The 23,427-nt window shown below is 46.1% G+C and overlaps 1 protein-coding gene across 3 annotated transcripts in view; it reads right to left on the reverse strand.

The window, feature by feature from the left end:
- LYSMD2 (LysM domain containing 2) overlaps window positions 1-8,197 on the reverse strand; it is a 39,848-nt gene extending 31,651 nt beyond the window's left edge. The window contains exon 1 of one of the 3 annotated variants that reach the window (XM_049903754.1): window positions 7,835-8,197. In XM_049903754.1, the coding sequence (XP_049759711.1) occupies window positions 7,835-8,116 (282 nt within the window). In that variant the 5' untranslated portion in view covers window positions 8,117-8,197. Of the gene's footprint in view, window positions 1-7,620; window positions 7,733-7,834 lie in introns of those variants that run through there. The other 2 variants (XM_049903756.1, XM_049903757.1) reach the window with 2 other exon arrangements.
- Between the last annotated feature and the right edge of the window lie 15,230 nt (window positions 8,198-23,427).

Genomic DNA, 23,427 nt, shown 5'->3' on the forward strand with positions numbered 1-23,427 from the left:
CAGGTAACAGACACATGAGGAAATGCTCATGATCACTAGCCATTAGAGAAATGCAAATCAAAACTACAATGAAATACCATCTCACCCCAACATCACTGGCACGAATTAAAAAAAAAAAAAAACAGAAAATAACAAATGTTGGAGAGGTTGAGGGGAGGTTAGAACTCTTATGTACTGTTGGTGGGGATGTAAAACGAGACAACCACTATGGAAAATGATATGGAGCCTCCTTAAAAAGCTAGTATGGACCACAGACGCCCTTTTAACTCAGTACTAAAGTCACTCCTGAGGTTCACCCTTCATCCAAAGATTAGACAGGCCCATAAACCAAACAGTGATACATGTAGTTCAACCATGTATATGAGACTAAATGGACATGCCAGTCCAGGGGAATGGGGAGAAGATAGGAGGGGACAGGAAAGCTGGGCAAACGGAAATGGGGAGCCCAAAGTTGAGAAAGGGTGAGTGTTAAGACACCACAGGGTTGGCAACCAATGTCATGAATACAGTATGCATATTAATTGTTTAATGAGAAACTAATTTACTCCATAAACCTTCACCTAAAGCACAATAAAAAGTATATGTATACAACTAAAAAAAAAAAAAGAAAAGAAATACCATATGATCCAGCAATCCCACTCCTAGGAATAAATCCTAAAGAAATAACAGCTGTCACATGAATAAATATATGCACACCCACGTTCACTGCAGCACTGTTCACAATAGCAAAACAATGGAAACAACAAAAAAGACACCACCAGTTGCTCTCAAGTCGATTCTACCTCATGGTGATTTTCTGTGTGTCAAGTGAGAACTGAGATCTGCAGGGTTTTCGATGGCTTAATTTTTTTTTTTTTTTTTGTACTTAAGATGAAGGTTTACAGAGCAAACTAGTTTCTCATCAAACAGTACACACATTGTTCTATGACACTGGTTAACAACCCCATGACAGGCCAACACCCTCCTTTCTCAACCCTGGGTTCCCTATTACCAGCTTTCCTATTCCCTCCTGCCTTCCAGCCCCAGCCCCAGGGCTGGTGCATGCCCCTTTATTCTTGTTTTGTTCCATGGGCCTGTTCAATCTTTGGCTGAAGGGTAAACCTCAGGAGTGATCTCATTACTGAGCTGAAAAGGTATCCAGGGGCCATACTCTCAGGGTTTCTCCAGTCTGTGTCAGGCCAGCAAGTCTGGTCTTTCTTTTTAAGGTAGACTTTTGTTCTACGTTTTTCTCCAGCTCTGTCTGGGACCCTCTATTGTGATCCCTGTCAGAGCAGTCAGTGGTGGTAGCTGGGCACCATCTAGTTGTACTGGACTCAGTCTGGTGGAAGCCATGGTAGATGCGGCCCATTAGTCCATAATGGCTGATTTTTTTGGAAGTAGATCACTAGGCCTTTCTTCTGAGGCACCTCTGGGTAGATTTGAACCTTCAACATTTTGATTAGCAGGCAAGCAGATTAACTGTTTCCAACACCCAGGGACACCCCGTTCCAAAAACAGCAGCAACCGGTGGTATAGTTCACAGAACGTTTTAATATACATATACAGTTATTGCCATTATTTTACAGAAAACAAAACTAAATATGAAGTGATTCTCCAAAAATTGTTTTCTGGTAAGTGCTGGATCAACCCACTGTTCTAGGTTTTGGTGGCAATCAAACCCTAATGTGCTAATAGGAAAAAGGATTTTTACCTTCTTTACACTTTGACTCAAAAGAATACATAAGATTCCATTAAAGCGAAATGCCCCAGAAAAGGCAAATCTACAGGTTAAAAAGTAGATTCGTGGTTGCCCAAGGCTGGAGAAGGAAGAAAGAAGTTAACTACAATTGGCATAAAGGGACTTTTTAGAGTGACGGAAATGTTCTAAAGTTAGATTCTGGTAATGTCTGCACAGCTCTGTAAATTTACCGAAGTCATTTACCAAAGGACTTGTTGTGGCATGTAAATTGTACCTCAATAAAGCTGTTTTAAACAAAAGAATACTTGGAAATCTGTTAAAATTCCAAATTACTAAAGGTGACTTTAACTGCCCTCTCACAACAAGTGGCACTACTTAAGGTTCTCTTCCCTTTGACCAGCAAAGGTGAAAAATTTCCACCAGCAGCAGGAGATAAAGTTATAAACTTAAAGATTTATATACACTTAGGTTTCTAACCCACAACTCTTGCTCCCTTAAATTACAATCATTTCTCCTTTTCTCGTAATGGTAACTCTTTTTTAGGGGAAATGTTATGAAAGGACTTGGCTTAGCAGCTAACTGGAGGAGGAAGAGAAGACCCTAGGAATAAAACCAGACAGGAACTCTGGACTAGGGAGAGGACAGGCAAGTTGCCAGGGGACAGCAAAGGGACTAAGAAAAGTTTATGCAAATAAGAGGTCACCTTCACTATCTCTTTCCCACTTTGCTTCCATACTGTTCTCTGGACATTCTTCTAGGGTTTCCAAAATTCTCAGTGGCTGCCTGGAGCTGGTCAATTTCCTTCAGAGGCTTGAATCCAACTGGGAGGGGCCAGGATAACAGCAAAAGCAATAGCTAAGTCTAGAATACAGGGTTAAGTAAAGAGCCTTAAGGTCTCAGTGGAGATAAACTCAGCTGGGGAAATTCCAGCCCAGGCAAGTTTACATCTGAGATTTGAACTGTAGTTCAACTCAGCACAAATAGTTTCACTTTCCCAGACCCACTTCCTCAAGTCTTCTTACTCTGGTAGAGATGTCCAAACCTAAACGTAGATTTAATTCTACATAAAGACTCACTTTTGGTGGAAGGAGAGGAAACAAACATCATGCACCAAAAACGGCATCAGTCTTCCATAGGTTGAGAGCTTGCCTCAAACCAAATTTTTCAGTTCAACTCTTAAGAAGGATACGCTACTTTATTTAACTCCTATGTGTCCATATTTCAAGGCCTGCTCAAGTCCAGGGCCTAGTGATTTCAAACCAGCCAGGCTTTCCTGTGGATTAAGTCCACACATATGTGAAGACCCGTCATGGCTTTGCACAGAAGATGCATAGATGAGATAGATAAGGTCCCTTGCTTCTCAAATAGCTTACAGGCTAGTGTAAATCAATAGCTGATGAACTCATCATGAATAAAAATACAACATGTATTATCTTGTAGCCCCAGCATCTACCACAGGCCCTTAGACAAACCACACTCAATATAAGTTTGCATAAATAAATAAATAAAATAATGAATGCCATTTATCAATGACTTAATATGTTATAACCAAAAAAAGGTGGTGGGAGGGGTCATAAAGATATTTTTTACTTCAGTGGAAGAACTTGGATTCGTTAGGAGTCAGAAATCTCCACGCTCCTCCTTCCTACAGAGGAGCCTCCTCGACCCCTGGGCCCATCCATCTCTAGGGCAGAAGTGCTCAAACTTAACACTGAATTATTACAGAAAATTTATAGAGTATCAGCAAATCATCCAGAATCTCACCTCTTCTCATTATCTTCTTCTCCACTGCTTTGGTCTAAGCTATAATCTTCTCTTACCCGCATTACTACAAAAGCTTCCGTCCTATCTGGTCTCCCTGCCTTGGCACTTGCCCCCCCCCCACCCTGCCGCCCCCCAACGATCTATTCTTAAAACAGGAACCAGAGTGATCCTTTTAATGTATAAGTCCGATCGTGTCATGCTTCTGTTCAAACCCCTCCAACACTTTCCAACTCACTCAGAAGAACCCAATGGCCTCACGGTGGCCTTTGAGGCCCTACATGATCAGACCAACTACATCCCTGCTCACTAAGCTCCAGCCATGCTGTTCCTGGAACATGTCACATGTGCTCCCACTTCAGGGCCTTTGCACCATCCACTGTTCCTTTTGCCTGGAATATTCTCCACCCAGATGTCTGCATGGCTCCCTCCTTCTCTTTCTCCTCAGTGAGGCTCTCTCTGGCCATACCATTTTAAATCACAGTGACCTCCACCAGCCCTAGCTCCTTTCCCTGCTTTATTTTCTTTATTTTGCTTATCAATATCTGAAATATAACATATTTTGTTTATTTACTTACTGTCTCCACTGACTAAAACATAAGCACCATGAGAGCAAGGATTTTTATTTGTTCACTAACTTATCACCAGAAAGGCAGGTGCTGGGAAAAAAAAAAAAAAAAAGAGGAAGAAGAAAATTGCATAAATTATAAATACTGTTAGGAAATAAGGCAGGGGAGGAGAGAGGTGTGCTGGGCTGGAGGAGGGTTGCAATTTCAAACAGAGTGGTCTGGAAACACCCCACGGAGGAGACATTTAAGCAAAGATGTAAAGGCAGTGAAAGAGCAGGTCTCACTACCAAGACCAGCTACATAATTTGAAGGGCCAAGTGAAAAATGAAAATGTGGGCCCTTGCTCACAAACTATTAAAAATTTCAAGATGGTGACAGCAGAGCATTAAATCAAGCATGGGGCCCTTCTGAGCACAGAGCTCAGTGCAGCTGTGGGGGTCACATACCTATGAAGCCAGCCCTGCATACAGCTATCAGGGAAAGTGTGTCCCAGACAGACAAAACAGCAAGGGCAAAGACCCAAAGGAGGGACAGTACTTTGGGAACAAACAAGGAGACCATGGCTTGTTAAAAATAGAGACTCCTGAGGTCCTTTCCTGGATATTCTGATCCAGTAGGTCCAAGGTCAGCCAGGATCCTTTAGTTTTAGTCTGCCCCAGGACATTCCTCTCCTGTCCAGACCAGTTTGAGGAACTCTGATCTATTCCAACATCCTGGGCTGCATCCTGCAGCCAGGCCTTGAGCACCACTCCGGATAACCAATTTCCAACTTGTACCCCTATAACCCAGGACTGACAACCAGGTCCCCATCCTCACCCCTGTCAAAGTCTCTATTCTGGAAACCTCCTTCTATCTAGAACACTACTTACTCACTTTTCCCAATCTCTGCCACAAGGGGCTCAAGTCCTGCCTGGACTCCCAGCTGAGTGACTGGGGAGCTACCATCAGCAGACAGGCTTCCCTGAGAGTTCCTGCTCCTATAAGCAAAATTGCAGATCTGTACTCTATTCACGCAATAACTCATGGAATGTTAAAGTCAATTGTCCGCCTGGGCTGACTCTTAATTTCCAAGTGCACTGCCACAGGTCTCTAACCCGCAACATCTCACTACCTACTCCTTTAAACAAAACCTTAAATATGTTGTTGATAATTTTAGCAGTTCAGTAATTGAAACTTGACTCACCTAACTTCTTTGTGTTCATTCAGGGGGAAAAAAATTTTTTTCTGACTTTTTAGCTTCCAAGTAAAATCTCAATTTACAATAAATATACCCAATTAATATCTGCATATATTAAAGCAAGACTGTCTCTTCACTGCTATACAAAGAATTGCCGCTTTCACTGGTTCTATATAACCAGTAGAGGAGTCTCTAAAAATTTCATTAACTATAATTCAGGACCCAAAGTGCATGATATATATATATGTAATAAACCAGTTCTCAGCTGGGGATAATTTTGTCCTCTAGAGGACATTTGGCAATGTCTGGAAACATTCTGATTGTCACATCTTTGGGGTAGGGATGGGGGATGCTACTCGAATCTAGTGAGTAGAGACCAAAGATGATGCTAAACATCCTACAACGCACAGGATGGTCCCCACAACAAAGAATTATCAGATCCATGATGTCAATAGTGCTGAGGTTGAGAAACTGTAATTTACCACTATAGATTATGGTTCTCAAAACATTATACCTGAGTTTAACATCTTAAAGTCAAAAGTCTTTATAAAAGTAATGAAAAAATCTAATTTACACCTCTACGGAAAAAAAAAAAAAAAGGCCATAAGAAACAGCATCTATAGTAAACAGGGATTAGAAAGCATTTGATCAAAGGTGGAAAACTTCAGTGAGCAGATATTTAAGAGCTACAGATAACTCTAGTGAGACCACAGAGGGCTGTAGGTCATGGAGAGATTGCTATGGGTGACAACCAAGGAAATAACCTTCCTCCAGATGTCATGGGTTGCTAGGTGTAGTCACTCTGACCTAGCAGGTAGGACTCATAGAAACCAGGTAGAAAAGGCCTTCCTTCTTCAGTAACCAGGATGCTGAGAGAGCTCTCCATAAGACTAGGATAAAAACAAGGGTGGAAATCAGAAGTAATATCTGAAGAAAAGCAAATGCTTTATCATTATGCTAATTCAAGCTAGTCCCAATGAATAATCGTGCTTGTAAAATATCCTTATCTCACATGCATCTTTTCACCTGTAAAAAGGAGATTAAGTACAAAAAAAAAATTTTTTTTTTTAATCTATTGGCTTATTGTGAAAATAAAATTAAATAAGATCAAAATAAACCCAAAAAACCAAACCCCTTGCCATGGAGTCGATTCCAACTCATAGCAACCCTATAGACAAGAATAGAACTGCCCCATAGGGTTTCCAAGGATCAGCTGGTAGATTCCAACTGAACTGCTGACCTTTTGGTTAGCAGTCAAACGCTTAACCACGGCACCACCAGGGCCCCCAAATCAAAATAGAACAGGACAAATGAAATGCCTGGCATGTGGCAGGCATTCAGCAGAAGGTGGCTACTGATGTTTCCCAGCTCTGCTTTCCTCTGGTTTGACCCAAACCAGGCCCCATTACTGCACATGGAGAATTGTGTGTCTATGTTCACATTTAGAAGTAGCCCTGGTGGTGCAGTGGTTAAGCACTCAGCTGCTAACCGAAAGGTCAGTGAAAGATGTGGTAGTCTGCTTCCATAAAGATTTATAGCCATGGAAGCCCTATGGGGCAGTTCTACTCTGTCCTGTAGGGTCACAATGAGTTGAAATTCACTCAACCACAATGGGTTTGGTTTGGTTTAGTTCACATGTAGAGAGCTGTGAGAGCGCTGCATGGGGCTACCCATAGCATGATAATGTCATTCTACGCCTGCACAAGATCCCTGCTCTCAAAAAGTTTAAATGATAGAAGAGCCTGATAGGTAAGCATATACCCACTCAAATGGGAAAAACAGATTGCTCAGTCTCTGTCATTGGGTCTGAAGGGGTAGAAAGTGTTTCACTTTAAGAGAAGGATACAGATAAGATCACCTTTCTTCCCATTGCTATCCTTAAGATGCTTCAGGAAAGAACATTGAAAACTGATACAGAACTCAAATGTAAAAAGGCCATCACATAGCTGAGAGTATTATAAGTAATTTTAAGGATACAATTTGTTCCCTCAGGCTTCCATACCCTTCCCAGAGCTGTAATACAATATGCCGCAGACCCATAAGCTTATAAATTTATAATAAACACAGCCCCTCATCTCACCTAGACCATACTTGGCTGCAGCTTAGTCACAGGTGTCACATTCAGAGTCAGTGAGTCCAGGGGTATAATTTCACTTCTAAATAAAGAAGTGTAATCGCTAGAACCAGAACCATCCAGTAGGAACAAATGTACCATTCCTGACTCATTGCAGGACTTGTTCACACAGGGAACAAAATTCTCTGCCCAAGTCCACACCTCAGTTCAGCTTTGAGCAAATACACAGTAGTGTGATTGGACTGAAAATAAGGTAAATGTGGCTTCCGGGGATGCCAAAGCCCTGGTCCTCTTTGGCCTTCCTCATGTGACAGATCTGGCCTGAGTCTGGGCAGAACACTCAGGAACACGATTTACCTACCTGGGGAGGGAGCCTGGACCTTGGCGGCCCGCGCCTCTCTGGCTGCAGGACTTGCACTAAAGACCATTGCTATTACCAGCAGCGAGCCGGGAGCAAGCGCCTGGGGCTGGCAGACCGATGGTGCCTCCGGGACCCCCCAGCACGCCTCCCGAGCTCACCCTCTGCTCCCCCAGAGCCGTCCCCGTCCCCGCCCCCGCGCGGCCGCCCTGCTTACAGTGACTCGGTACTTGAGCGCGATGCCCTGCAGCGTGTCGCCGGCGCAGACCCGGTGCTCCACATGGCGCTCTATGACGCTGGCGCCCAGCGGCGCCCGCACGCTGGCGGTGCTGCCATACGAGCGGGTCTTCGTACGGGCCAGGCTCAGCGACAGCTCGGCCTCCTCGGACTCGGAGCCGGAGAGTGAGGGCGGCGGCGGCGGCGACGACGACGGAGCCCGAGGTCGGGATGCGCGGGGGCCGACTTCCCGCAGGGATAGCGCGGGCGAGGAATCCGCCATGGGTCTTGCCGAGGCCGCCGGGTCGGGAAGCTAGCCAAGGAGGCGGCGCCTGCTCCGCCGCCTCCTCTTCCTCCTCACAGCGTCTGCGGACAGCGGTTCCGCAGGGGCGGCGGGCGGGAGACCGAGGCGGGAAACTGGGGCCCCGGCATGGCGGGAGTGTCCCGCCGCTGCGCCGTACCTTCCCCGGGCGCCGGCAGCAGAAGCGCACTTGTACGGGAAAGAGCGAAAGGAGTTTCCGCAGCCTCCGGGCCGCTGCCGCCGCCACCAGGCCCTGCGGTGCGAAAAAGCGGGAGCTCTCCAAGGCCGGTGGCCGCTAAGAGTCACCCATCCTGGGGCCTCTTAGGCCCCCGACGGAACCCCGCGCCGTGCTGACCGGCGGCTTGGCCCACACAACCCCGGCCTGACCGCAGCTAAAAAAAACAGGGCTTTGCTCTGCCTCCTTTGTTGATTCCCCAGCAGGAGCCTAGTTGCTCAGACCTGCAGGCTCTCCCAATGCCAAGGGTACTTGCCTCCCCCAACCCATTTACTCTGATGACCTCAGAGTTCACGTCACAGAAACCATTATGATCATGAAACGCAAACAGCTTCTTCCAGCCCATCTCAACAGCCTGGGCCAAGTTCTTTCAGCATTACAGCAGGAACGATAGTGCTTCTAAGGCCTAATGGGTTTTTAACCTAACTATCCAGCTACTTTGGTTTTACTCTTCTTTAAGCACTAGTGCCAGTTTTAGTCCTGGGCTCCCTTGAAAGCCTATCAATCCACTCCCCCGGCTCACGACTTTGAATGTACTATCTGCACCCATCTTTTTTTTCTCATCAGTCTCCTCTTTGACAACCTGAAATAATAACTGTCCAAACTATTCCATTGAGTCTAACAATGGCATCTTATCTCTACTTTTCATTTGAGCACCCCTCCTCAGCACCCTGTCTTCCTGAGCGTCCTCTCCTCATCGATACCGTCTCCTCCATGACACCCTCTCCTCCATGACACCCACTCTTTCTGGACTCCCTCTCCTCCTGAACACCCTCTCCTCCTGGACACCCTCTCCTCCTGAGCTACCCTCCTCCTGGACACCCTCTCCTCCATGACACCCTCTCTCTCTGAACACCCTTTCCTCCTGGATGCCCACTCCTCCTAAACGCCCTCTACTCATGGACACCATCTTCTTCTGGATGCCCTCTCCTCCTGGACGCTATCTCCTCCTCAACACCATCTCCTCCATTACACCCTCTCCTCCTGGATGCTGTCTCTAACTCAACAACCTGTCCTGCATGACACCCTCTCCTCCTGGACACCTTGTCCTCCTGAACATCCTCTCCTCCTTGACACTCTCTCCTCCTCTGTACCCTCTCCTGCTGGACGCCCTCTCCATGACACCTTCTCCTCCTGGATGCCCTCTCCTCCTGAAAGCTTTCTCCTCCTAGACGCCCTCTCCTCCTCGACACCCTCTCCTCTAGGTCATCCTCTCATCCTGGTTGCCCTCTAGCCCTGATCGCTCTCTCCTCCTGGATGCCCTCTCCTCCATGACACACAGTCCTTCGTCACAACCTCTCTTCCTCGACATCCTCTCCTCCTTGACACCCTCTCCTCAAAACCCTGTGCTCCTCGACACCCTTGCCTACTCAATACCCTCTCTTCCTGGACTCTGTCTCCTCCATGACACCCTCTCCTCCTGAACACCCTCTGCAACTGAACACCTTCTCCTCCATGACACCCTCTTCTTCTGAACACCCACACCTCCTGGACATCCTCTCCTCCAGGACACCAACTCCTTCTTGACACCTTCTCCTCCTGGACACCCTCTCTTCCCAGAAATACTCTCCTCCAGGACACCCATCTTCCTGAACACCCTCTCCTCCTGCACAACCTCTTCTCCATGATACCCGCACCTCCTGGACACCCTCTCCTCCTGAACACCCTCTCTTCCTGGATACCCTCTCCTCCTGGACACCTTCTCCTGCTGGACACCCTCTCCTCCTGAATACTCTCTCCCCCTGGTCGACCTCTGTCCCTGGATGCCCTCTCCTCCTGGACTCCCACTCCTCCTGAAGCCCTCTCCTCCTGAAAGCCCTCTACTCCATGACACCCTTTCCTCCTGGACACCCTCTCCTCGTGGAGGCCCTCTCCTCCTGGATGCCCTCTCCTCCTGGACACTTTCTTCTCCTCGAAACCCTCTCCTTCTCGACATCCTCTCCTCCTGGGCGCCCTCTCCTCCTGAACACCCTCTCTTCCTGGATACCCTCTCCTCCTGGACACCATCTCCTCCTGGACGCCCTCTCCTCCTGGACATCCTCTCCTGGACACTCTCTTCTCCTCGATATCCTCTCCTCCATGACACCCTCTCCTCCTGGGCACCCTCTCCTCCATGACACCTTCTAATCCTGGACAACACCTTCTCCTGGATACTGTCTCCTCCTGGACGCTCTTTCCTCCTAAACACCCCCTTCTCGTGAAAGCCCTATTCTACTGGACACTGTCTCACCCTTGACACCCTCTCCTCCATGACACCCTCTCCTCCTGGACTCCCTCTCCTCCTGGACAGCCTCTCCCTGAAACCCTCCTCCATGATATCCTCTCCTGCTAGATGCCCTCTCCTCCTGAACAAATTCTCCTGAAAACCCTGTCCTCCTGGACACCCTCTCCTCCTGGGCGTCCTCTCCTCTTTGACGCCCTCTCATCCATGGCACCCTCTCCTCCATGGCACCTTTTCTTCCTAGACATCCTCTCCTCCTGGATGCCCTCTCCTCTTGGACACAGTCTCCCCCTGGACACCCTCTCCCCTGAGCACCCTCTCGTCCTGGACAACCTCTCCTCCATGACACCCTCTCCTTCTCGACACCGTCTACTCCTTGACTCCCTCTCCTCCTCCACATCCTCTCCTCCTCGATACCCTCTCCTCCATGAAATCCTCTCCTCCTGGACACCCTCTCTTCCTGAACGCCCTCTCCTCCTGCACACCCTCTTCTCCATGACACCCGCGCCTCCTGAATACCCTCTCATCCTGGACACCCTCTCCTCCTGAACACCCTCTCCTCCTCGACATACTCTCCTCCATGACACCCTCTCCTCCTGAACACCCACTACTCCTAGAGGCCCTCTCCTCCTGGACACACTCTTCTCCTTGAAACACTCTCTTCCATGACAACCTCTCCTCCTTGAAGCCCTATTCTCCATGACACCATCTCCTCCACGACACCCTCTCCTCCTCAACATCCTGTCCTACTTGACACCCTCTAATCCTGGATAACTCCTCCTCCTGAACATCGTCTCCTCCAGGACTCTCTCTCCTCCTAAACACTGCCTCCTCGTGAAAGACCTATTCTACTGGACACCCTCTCCTCCTCGACACTGTCTCCTTTATGACATCCTTTTCTCCTGGATGCCCTCTCCTCTCGGACACCCTCTCCTCTCGGACACCCTCACCTCCTGAACACCTCTCTTCCTGGACACCCTGTCTTCCATGACACCATCTTTTCCTGAATATCCTCTCCTCCAGGACACCCTCTCCTCCTCGACACCATCTCTTCCATGACACCCTTTCCCCCTGGACACTCTCTCCTCCTGAACACCCTGTCCTCCTGAACATCCTCTCCTCCTGGACACCCTCTCCCCCTGGACGCCCTCTCCTCCATGACACCCACACCTCCTGAATACCCTCTTCTCCATGAACCTTGTCCTCCTGAACAACATCTTCTCCATGATGGTCTCTCCTCGTGGCTGCCTCTCCTCCTCGACACGCTCTCCTCCTAGACACCCTCTCCTCCTCGATACCCTCTCCTGCTCAACACCTTCTCCTCCTGGACAACCACTCCTCCTGGATCCCCTCTCCTTAAGGATGCCCTCTCCTCCATGACACCCTCTCCTCCTTGACATCCAGTCCTCCTCGATACCCTCTCCTCCTGGATGTCCTCTCCTCCACGACATCCTCTCCTCCTGAACACCTTCTCCTCCTGAACTCCCTCCCTCCATGACACCCTCTAATCCTGGACACCCTCTCCTCCTGGACATGCCCTCCTCCAGAACACCCTCTCTTCCTGGACACCCTCTCCTTCTAGACGCCCTCTCCTACCGGACACCCTCTGCACTGGACTCCCTCTCCTCCTCAACACCCTCTCCTCCTCAATACCTTCTCCTTTTGGACACCCAGTCCTCCTGCAAGCCATCTTCTCCTGATCACCCTGTCCTCCTGGACACCCTCTCCTCCTGGATGCTCGCTCTTCCTCTACATCCTGTCCTCCGTGACACCTCTCCTCCTTGAAACCCTCTCCTCCATAACGCCGTCTCCTCCTGGACACCTTGTCCTCCTGGAAACCCTCTTCTCCTCAACACCATGTCCTCCTAAACACCTTCTCCTCCAGGACACCCTCTCCTCTTGAGCGCATTCTCTTCCTCCATTAACTCTCCTCCTTGACACTCTCTCCTCCTCAACATCCTCTCCTCTTCGACACCTTCTCCTCCTCCATGCCCTCTCCTCCTAGACACCCTCTCCTCCCAGTCTCCTTCTCCTCCTGGACGACCTCTCCTCCTGGAAGCCCTCTCCTCCTGAGGGCCCTCTCTACCTGGACCCCTTTCTTCTTGCACACCCTCTCCTCCTGGACGCCCCCTCTTCCATGACATCCTTTGCTCCATGACACCTTCTCCTGGTCCACACCCTCTCCTCCTCGACACCCTCTCCTCCTGGATGCCCTCTCCTCCTCAACACTCTCTCCTCCATGACACCCTCTCCTCCAGGACACACTCTCCTCTTGAGCGCCCTCTCTTTCTGCACTAACTCTCCTCCATTACACCCACTTCTCCTCAACACTCTTCCTCGACACCCTCTCCTCCTCAAAATCCTCTGTCTGTGACACCCTCTCCTCCTGAATACCCCGTGCTCCTGGACACCCTCTCCTCCTTGACACCCTCTCCTCCTCTAAATACTCTCCTTCTCAATGCCCTCTCCTCCTGGACACCCTCTCCACCATGACACCCTCTCCTCCTGAACAACCTCTCCACCTGGACACCCTCTCCTCCTGGAAGCCCTCTCCTCCATGACACCCTTTGCTCCATGACACCCTCTCCTGCTCGACAACATCTCCTCCTCAATACCCTCTCCTCCTCAACACTCTTTCCTGCTCAATACCCTCTCCTTCTAGATACCCTCTCTTTCTCGACACCATCTCCTCCTTGACGCCCTCTTCTCCTTGACACCGTGTCCTCCTGAACACCCTTCCCTTCTGGACACCCTCTCCTCCTGACGCCCTCTTCTCCTGAACATACTCTCCTCCTAAAGCCCTCTCTTCCTCGATGCCCTCTTCTCCTTGACGTACTCTCCTTCTCGATACCCTCTCTTCCTGGATGCCCTATTCTCCATGCCACCTTCTCCTCCTGAACAACCTCTACTTCTGGACACCCTCTCCTCCTCCATGACACCCTCTTCTCCTGGATGCCCTCTTCTGCTGAATACCCTCTGCTCCATGACACCCTCTCCTCCTGAGCACCATCTCCTACCGAACCCCCTCTCCTCCTGAACATCCTCTCCTGCTGGACGCCCTCTCCTCATGGACGCCCTCTCCTCCTGAGCTCTTCTACTTCTGGATGCCTTCTTTCCTGGACACCCTCTCCTCCATGACGCCCTCTCCTCTATGACACCCCTTCTTTCTCAACATTCTCTCCTCCTCCACACACTCTCCTCCTCGCCTTCTCTCCTCCTCCAGTGCCTCTCTTCCTGGACTCCCTCTCCTCCGTGACACCCTCTCATCCACGACCCCATCCTCCTCGACATCCATCCTCCTCAACACTCTCTCCTCCTCAACACTCTCTCCTTCTCTTTACCTTCTCCTCCATGACACCATCTCCTACATGACCCTTTCTCCTCATGGACACACTCTTCTCCTGAACACTCCCTCCTCCTGGACACCCACTCCTCTTGGACACCTCTCCTCCTGTACGTCCTCTCCTCCTAGATGCCTACTCCTCCTGAACACCCTCTCCTCTTGAAAACCCACTCATTATGGAAGTCCTTTCCTCCTCAACTCCCTGTCCTCCATGACACCCTCTCCTTCTGGTTACCCTCCTTTCTTGGACACCCTCTAATCCTGGATACCCACTCCTCCTGAACACCCTCTCGTCCTGGACACCCTCTCTTCCTGGACACTGTCTCCTCCTGGACCCCTCTCTCCTCCTGGTCGCTCTCTCCTCCATGACACCCTCTCCTCCTTGATACCCTCTCCTGCTCAACATCCTCTCCTCCTGGAGGCCCACTCCTCCTGGACACCCTCTCCTCCAGGACAGCATCTCCTCCAGAACACCCCCTCCTCTGTACACCTTCTCCTCCTGGACTGCCTCTCTTCCTGGACCCCATCTCCTCCTGGACGCCCTCTCCAACTGGATGCCCTCTCCTCCTGGATGCCCTCTTCTACTCCACAACCTCTTCTTCTTGACACCCTCTCCTCCTGGAAGCCCTCTCTTCCATGACACCCTCTCCTCCTGAACACCCTCTCCTTCTGGACGCCCTGTCCAGCTGAACACCCTCTCCTCCTGGACACCCTCTCTTCCTGGACACCTTCTCCTCCTGTACACCCTTACCTCCTGAATGCCCTCTCCTGCTGGACACCCTCTCCTCCTGGACTTCCTCCCCTCCTGAGGTCCCTGTCCTCTTGGACGCCCTCTCCTCCATGACACCCTCACCTCCTGAATACCCTCTCCTCCTGAACACCCACTTCTCCTGAACACCCTCTCCTCCATGACGCCCTCTCCTCCTGGTTGCCCTCTCCTCCTCGATACCCTCTCCTCCATGACACACTCTCCTCCTGGACACCCTGTTCTCCTGAACACCCTCACCTCCTGGACACCCTTTCCTCCTGGACACCGTCTTCTCCTGTACACCATCTCCTCCTAGATGCCCTCCCCTCCCGGATGCCTTATCTTCCTCGATGCCCTCTACTCCTGGAAGCCCTCTCCTCCATAGCACCCTCTCCTCCATGACACCCTCTCCTCCATGACACTCTTTCCTCCTCGACACACTCTCCTCCTCGACACCCTATCCTCTTCAAAACCCTCTGCTTCTTGATATCCTCTCCTCCTGGATATGCTCTCCTCCTGGACAACCTCTCCTCCTGGATGCCCTCTCCTCCTCGACACACTCTCCTCCATGACACCCTCTCCTTCTGGACACCCTTTCCTCTTGAACGCCCTCTCCTCCTGGACACCTTCTCCTCCCAGACACCCTCTCCTCCATGACACCCTCTTCTCCTGGACACCCTCTCCTCCTGAATGCCCTCTCCCCCTGGACACCCTCTCCTCCTGAGCACTCTCTTCTCCTGGTCACCCTCTTCTCCATGACACCCTTCTCTTCTGAATAGCCTCTTAGCCTGGACACTCATTCCTCCATGACACCCTCTCCTACTTAACACCCTCTCTTCCTGGACATTCTCTCCTCCATGGCACCCTCTCCTCCTGGATGCCCTCTCCTCCTGGACGCCCTCTCTCCCACGACACTATCTCCTCCATGACACCTTCTCCTCCTGGACACCCTCTCTTCCTGAACACTCTGTCCTCCTGGATATCCTCTCTTCCTGAACACCCTCTCCTCCTGGAAGCCCTCTCCTCCTGGAAGCCCTCTCCTCCTGGAAGCCCTCTCCTCCTGGAAGCCCTCTCCTCCTGGAAGCCCTCTCCTCCTGGAAGCCCTCTCCTCCTGGACACCCTCTCCTGAATGACCCCCTCTCCCCCTGGACACCCTCAGTTCCTGAACACCGTCTCCTGCTGGACACCCTCTCGTCCTTAACACCCTCTTCTCCTGGACACCCTTCTCCTTCATGACACCCACTCCCCCTGAACACCCTCTTCTCCTGGATGCCCACTCCTCCTCAACGCCCTCTCCTCCTAGACACCCTGTCCTACATGACACTCTCTCTTCCTGGACACCCTTTTCCCCTCAATACCATCTCCTCCATGACACCCTCTCCTCCTGGACACCCTCTCCTCCTGGTCGCCCTCTTCTCCTGGACACCCTTTGCCCCCCAGGCGCCCTCTCCTCCTGGAAGCCCTCTCCTCCTCGATGCCCTCTCCTCCATGACACCCTCTCCCCCTGGATACCCTCTCCTCCTGGGCACCCTCTCCTCCTGAACACCCTCTTCTACTGGATACCCTCTCCTCCATGACTCCCTTTCCTTGTGGACTCAAGGTGACCCTATGTATGCAGAATAGAATTGCACTCCATAGAGTTTTTAAGACTGTCATCTTAGGCAAGCAGATTGGTAGACCTTTCTTGCAATGCACTTCTGGATGTGTTTAAACTTCCAACCTTTTGCTGGCTAGTAGTCAGTATTTAACTGATTGTGCCAGACAATAGGCAATACTAATGTCTTCGGTGGAATTGTAAACACTATTAAGAGTACATCAAAGTTAGTAGATACAAGATCAATATGCAAATATCAATTGCATCAATCAATCATAAAATACAATAGTTAAAAAAATGACATTCCAGGTACCAAGAAAATACTGAGAAATGAATTTAATACAAGAGAAGCATGCTTTGTAAGAAAAATTATAAAACTTTACTGATGCACATAAAAGACTATATAAATAAAAGCAGAGATATACCACGTTTATGAATGGGAAGATACAAAATTATGAAAATATCATTTCCTTCTCAAACTAATGTATAACTTCATTGAAATTCCAACCAAAAAGGGGTTCTTCAAAGTACATGACAGGCTTATCCTAAAATTCATATGGAACATAAAGGGCTAGCAAGGGGTAAGACAATCCAGAAGAAGGAGGAAAGGTAATTTACCCTCGTAGCCATTAAGACTTACAACAAAGCTAGGAGAACTAAACCAGTGTGATACTGATGTGGGATAGACAAATACAACAAGAGAACAGCCATAAAATCTAGAAACAGATCCATACATATGGAAGAATTAATCTATGACAGAAGTAGAATTATGTATCCAATAGATGTTGCTGCCACATTTAGTTATCCATATGAAAAAAGATGACATTAGGTCCCTACTTTGTATCATACTCCAAAATCAATTACAGGTCCATTAAAGACAATTGTGAAACAGTAAACTTTATCACTTTTAGAACAATATCTTTATAACATTGGTATAGTAAAGGATTTCTTAAATAAGATGCCAAAAATATAAACCACAAAGGGAAAGAACTGATAAACAGATTAATGTCAACATTAAAAACTTCTGTACATCAAAAAACACCTTAAAACATTTCAATAGACAAGACATGAAAGGGGAGAAGGTATTTGCAATGCATATAACTGAAAAAATATTATTATTCACAACATATTAAAATGCCTACAAATTATTATGAGAGAAACAGCCACTAGAAAAATAGTCAAAAGATATGAACAGGAAATTTACAGAAGAGAAAATGCAAATGGTCAAAAAACCTAGGGAAAGATGCTCAGCTTTACAAGTAGCAAATAAATTCCATTTAAAACCACAATTTCACAGGCTTAAGATTAGCAAAAATTTCAGAATTGGACAATTCTAAGTAATGATGAGATCATCAAACAACAGGAACTGTCAAACACTGTTGGTGGTAGTGTAAACTGGTACAACCACTTTTGAAGCAGTATATGACAATATCCAGTAAAGTTGAAGAAGTACATATCCGGAGTTTTGATTTTTTTATTAGTCTAACTAACCAAAAAGTCCTCCTACTACAAATATCTACAATTTAAATAAATTTTGTTTTAAAAAATTAAATTAATAATTGAGTTGGAAATTTTAAAAAAGGACAGCCTATGCACCAAAAAAAAAGAAAGACTTGAGAGCTAAAGCCATGAGCAACTTGCCTAACATGAAGACATAGAAAGTTTGAATAGGTCTATAACCATTAAAGATATTGAATCAGTCCTAGGGTTAAGAATCTGGCTACCAAGAAAATATCAGGGCCAGAAAATTTTATTGGAAGATTCTGTTGACCTTTTAAGGAACAGATCAATCCAATCTTACATAAACTGTTTCAGAGAAGTAGAGGGAACAATTTCCAACTCAGTCCATAGTATAACTATACACCAAACCCCATATATACTATGGTGTTATGGACTGAATTTTGTTCCCCAAAAATATGTGTTGTAAATCCTAACCTCTATGCCTATAGCTATAATCCTATTTGAGAATGGGTTGTCTTTGTTATGTTAATGAGGCAGGGTGAGTGTACGGTGTATCTTGAGTCAATATCTCTTAAGATATAAAAGAGATTAAACAAGTAGGCAAAGGTAGAGATGGGATAAGAAAGATGTCAAGATACAAGAAGATTGCCCAGGAGCAGAGGCTTAAAAGAGTCTTCCTCCAGAGTCAACAGAGAGAGAAAGCCTTCCCCTAGAGCCAGCACTCTGAATTCAGACTTCCAGCCTTCTAAATTGTGAGAAAATAAATTTCTGTTCATTAAAGTCATCCACTTGTGGTATTATTTCTGTTTTAGCAACACCAGTTAACTAACGCAGAATTTGGTAGCAGGAGTGGCGTGCTGCTGTAATAGATACCTAAAATGTGGAAGCAGTTTTGGAATTGGATAATAGATAGAGGCTGGAAGAGTTTTAAGGTGCCTAATAGTAAAAGCCTAGATTGCCTTGAAGAGATTACTGGTAGGATGACGGAGGTTTAAGGTAATTCTGGTGAGGGCTCAGAAGGAAGTGAGGAGAGCTATAAAGGAAGTCTCTATTGTCTTAGAGAATAAATATGGCACCAGCAACAGAATGTTGCTAGAAATGTGGATCTTAAATGTGCTTCTGGTGAGGCTTTAAAACAAAATGATGAACATGTGATCAGACAGTGGAGAAAGAGTGATGCTTTTTACACAGCGACAAAGAACATGTCAGAATTATGTTCAAATGTTTGGTGGAAGGTAGAACTTACAAGTGATAAACTTGAATATCTGGCTGATGAGGTTTCTAAGAAAGATCTTAAAGGGACTATGTGATTTCTCCTTACTGCTTATAGTAAAATGTGAAAGGAAAGAAATGGACTTAAAAATGAACAGTGCAAAATAAAAACAGAACTTAACAATTTGGAAAACTCTGTTGTACAAACTAAAGACACATGTTCTAGAATGATCACCAAGAACCTGGCTATGCAATCTTTTGTTAAAGAGATTAAGCCTGTGACTGATGGATCTAACCAACTACTGCAGCAGAAAACCCATCAGCTTAGACTGAAGGGGGCAGAGAAAGAATGAAAGAAAAGAACGCCGCCTGCTTCTTAGAATTCTACATGTAGGAAACAGGCCAATGGAGCTACATCTGTTGTCCTCCAAGAAAAGAAAAGGACAATCCCTGGAGCAGCTCAAAGATCAGCAGAATTGTTGGAGCGAGCATGGGAAGCAGGGCTTTCTGGGTGTCAGAATGTGGGGCAATGGACTCCTGAATTTCAAAGGTTGGGGCTACAGCCTCCTAGGTTTCAAAGTGTTGGATCTTCATCAACTCAGTTCCAGAGTGTAGGGCTGCCGTTAAGGTGTGCCAGGGGAATGGGGCCACTGCCCAAAGCTGTGGGGGTGGGGCTGCCATACTGAAGAGGTAGAAGAACCAGATGCTGCCAGGACCAAGGAAGTGGGGTCACCACTCAGATGAACTAGGAGAATGTGGCCACCCAAAGCTGAGGGAGCAGAGTTGCAGTCCCAGTAGGCCTAGAAGACAAAGCTAAAGCATGAGGCTGAGGGGCCTCCACCCAGAATCCAGAAGATGTGGCCAACATCCTGAGTCTGGAGGACAGGGCCATTGCCTAGGTGGTCTCAGAAAAGACAGGATTATTTTCAATCCTTGAGAGCTAATGTAATTTGTTCAGCTGGGTTTTAGACTTGCCTGGTGCCTGTTATCCCTTCTTTCCCTCCAATTTCTCCTGTTTGTAATGGAAATGCCTACCTTGTGTCTGTTCCACCATTGTACTTTCAAAACAGATAATTTGTAGTCTAAATTTCACAAGTTCACAGATGAAAAGGAATTTTGCCCCAGGATGGAATATGCCTAAAGTCTCACCCATATTTGATTTAGATGACTCAGAAGATGGGATTTTGCACTTGGAGTTGATTAAGACTTCTAGGGTGATTTTATGAGGTGAATGTGTTTTGCACGTATCAAGGACATGAATTTTGAGGGGCTAAAGGGTGGAATGTCATGGACTGAATTATGTCCCCCCAAAACATCTGCTGTAAATCCTAACCTCTATGCCTGTGGTTATAATCCCATTTGGGAATGGGTTGTCTTTGTTATGTTAATGGAGCAGGATTAGTACAGTGTTTATCTTGAGTCAGTCTCTTTTGAGATATAAAAGAGATTAAACACGCAAGCAGAAGCAGAGATTGGGAAAGACAGATGCCAATCCTCATGAAGATCACCCAGGAGCAGAAGCTCAAAAAAGACAAGGACATTTCTCCAGAGCTGACAGGGAGAAAGCCTTTCCCAGAACTGGCGCTATGAATTTGGACTTCTAGTCTCTTAAACTGTGAGAAAATAAATTTCTGTTTGTTAAAGCCATCCACTAGTGGTATTTTTGTTATAGCAGCACTAGATAACTAAGACACATGGTATAACCATGACACCAAAACCAGTTGAAGAAGGCATGAGAAAGGAAAATTATGGACTAACCTCACTCATAAACATAGATACAAGAATCTTAAAGTATTATTAACCCACATCCAGCAGTGCATACAAAAGATAATTCATCATGAGCAAGGTAGCTTTATCCCAGAAATTCAAGAGTGCTTTAATATTAGAACATTATAAATACTAAGAAAGTAGAAGACACTATGGAGGGGGGAAAGGTCAATTTGAAATAGAATCTAATAAGAAAAGCTGAGTTTGTTTTAACTAGAAGATCAGACACAGCTGAAAAAAAATAATGAATAAATTGGAATATAGATCTGGAAGAAATTGTCCCCAATATTGCAAAGAGAGATAACGAGAAGGAGCAGAGAGCATAGAATGCAAATGTTTGAACACACATCTAAAAGGAATTATAAAAGAAAACAGAGAACATGCAGATTCAAAGAGATAATGCCTAAGATTTTTCTAGTATTGATGAAAGACATGAATTCTCAGAATGAAGAAGCAAAATCAGTAAACTTAAATTGAAGAAATGAAACAAACATAACACCTGGATGCACTGTAGTAAAAGAAGGAACACCAAAAATAAGGAGAAAATCTCAAAAGCACCTAGAAAGAAATGATAGATTACCTGCAAAAGGACAATAATTACATTGACAGAAAACTTCCCAACAGCAAAATAAATAAGGTCAGAAGAGTATACAATAATCTTTGAATTCCCAAAGGAAAATAACTGAAAATGCAGTATACGATAATAATTAAATTAATATCCAAGGGTGAGGGTAAAATACACATATTTTCAGATTAAAAGAGCATTTAGAATTAAAGAATCACTGAGAGAATTTACGAGAATACTTTAGGAAGAAGAATGCTGACCTTAGAATAATTGAGATGACATCAATCGTGAGCAAAGAAAATGGTAGATACATGAATAAACTTAAATAAGCATTGGCTGTTAACAACAACAACACAATAATCACTAATTGGAAAAAAGGTAGAAACAAGGTAAAACTATGCTACAAAAACAAGGAGGGTGGTGGGAAGAGTTATCAGCTTTAAAGTTCACCAAGTTTCTTGTACTGTTAGAGAGGAGAGTAGCTATATTAATTTTATTATTTAAGGTAAGTAAGCATGTAAGTATGTGAGCTTTATCAGGAAGAGAATAGAAAGAGTATATATGACTTCCAAACAAGCAGAGAGAGAAGAGGGGAGTGCCAGGGGTAGATTAACCGTAAGCATGGTATGCATTAGTTTACAGTAAGCAGGGTACGCATAAGCTTAATTGTACTGCACGTAGGTTCACCAGGTGAAATTTTGCACTACAGCTTAGTAAGTGAACACAATTATGTCCGTGCGCACCTTGCTTATTGGATAATCCATCTCTAGCCGAGAATCTAAAGGAAACTCAGCCATTTCAACAAAAGGCAGAAAAAGAAAGAAAAAAAAGACATGATGATTAGAAAGAAAAAATAAAATGGCACAGAGAAGTATAAATGAGTCAGTGATCATAATACATGCAAATGGACTAAATTTGCAGATGAAAGACAGGTTCATAAATGGGATTTTAAAAAAAAGTATTTTGTTTAAAAATTTTAAAGATATAAAAGTAGAGAAAATGAGGGATTGACTTCCAGAATGGCAGTGAGGACACTGGGGAACTCACGCTCTCTCTAAAACAATGAAATAAAGGAAAAATAAAACCAACCACTTCAGAACTCTGGTAATTAATCAAAGCCACAACATGAACTAAAATTACCTACCCAAGATAAAATCCTAAACCTTAGTAAGACACCAGGGTCTGTGAAGTTTTAACTTAGGGCTATTCCCATCCCCCCCTCCCTCACTAGCTCAGTAGTTTGGTAGCCTCAAAAGCCAGCAGTTCTGCAGTCAACAGAGAGAAGACTCTTCTAAAAAACATAATCATGATACCATCATATCCAAAAATAATTAAAAATAACACCTTAAAATAACCAAATATCCTCTGTTCAAATTTCTCCCAATTCACAACTTGAAGGAAGCAATCAATGTCACTGAGTCAATGTAATCAGTGTCACTGCAGAAATTGTTGTATTGGTCTATGTTCTGCTGTACATATTCTTAACAACAAAAAATAAAATAAATTACTTAAAAAATTCTCCCTTTGTCTCATAAATGTGATTCCTTTAATAGCTGCTTTTTCAAATCAAGAGCCACATATTGCATTTGGCTACTTGTCTCTTGTGTTTCTATTCAACTATAAGCGCCAGCTCCCTCTTTTATTTTTCTTACAATTTATTTATAGACAAAACTGGGTTGCTTGTCCTGTAGAACTTCCCACATTCTGCATTTTGCTGATTGTATCACTGCGGTGTCAGATAAGATGATCACTGTTATATTAGATGCTTGCTGCCAATTGCACTGTAAATATGAATTAGTCCATAGTTGATCAACACAGTTGCCACTCATTTAGTGCGTATTACCCACCATATCCTTTGTAGCATACTTGACACAAATTATCTCATTTAATCTGCACAACAGCCCCATGTGTAAATATTATTTTCCCCAGCCTAGAGACAAAGAAAATGAGGCTTAGAGAGGTTAAAGAAATTTGGCCACAGTCAATCAGCTAGTAAATATCCAAATTCAAACCCAGGTCTGTCTGATGTTAAAGCCCATGCTTTTATCCTTTGCATGAGAATATCCCCTCACATTTCCTTTGCCGGTGGTTTGTGGTGGTGATTTATTTTTTATAAGTCCTAAAAAGTAGTCCTTCAGTCCATTGAA

The sequence above is a fragment of the Elephas maximus genome, chromosome 12 (genome assembly GCF_024166365.1).
Source record: "Elephas maximus indicus isolate mEleMax1 chromosome 12, mEleMax1 primary haplotype, whole genome shotgun sequence".
In the NCBI taxonomy this organism is placed as follows: Eukaryota; Metazoa; Chordata; class Mammalia; order Proboscidea; family Elephantidae; genus Elephas; species Elephas maximus.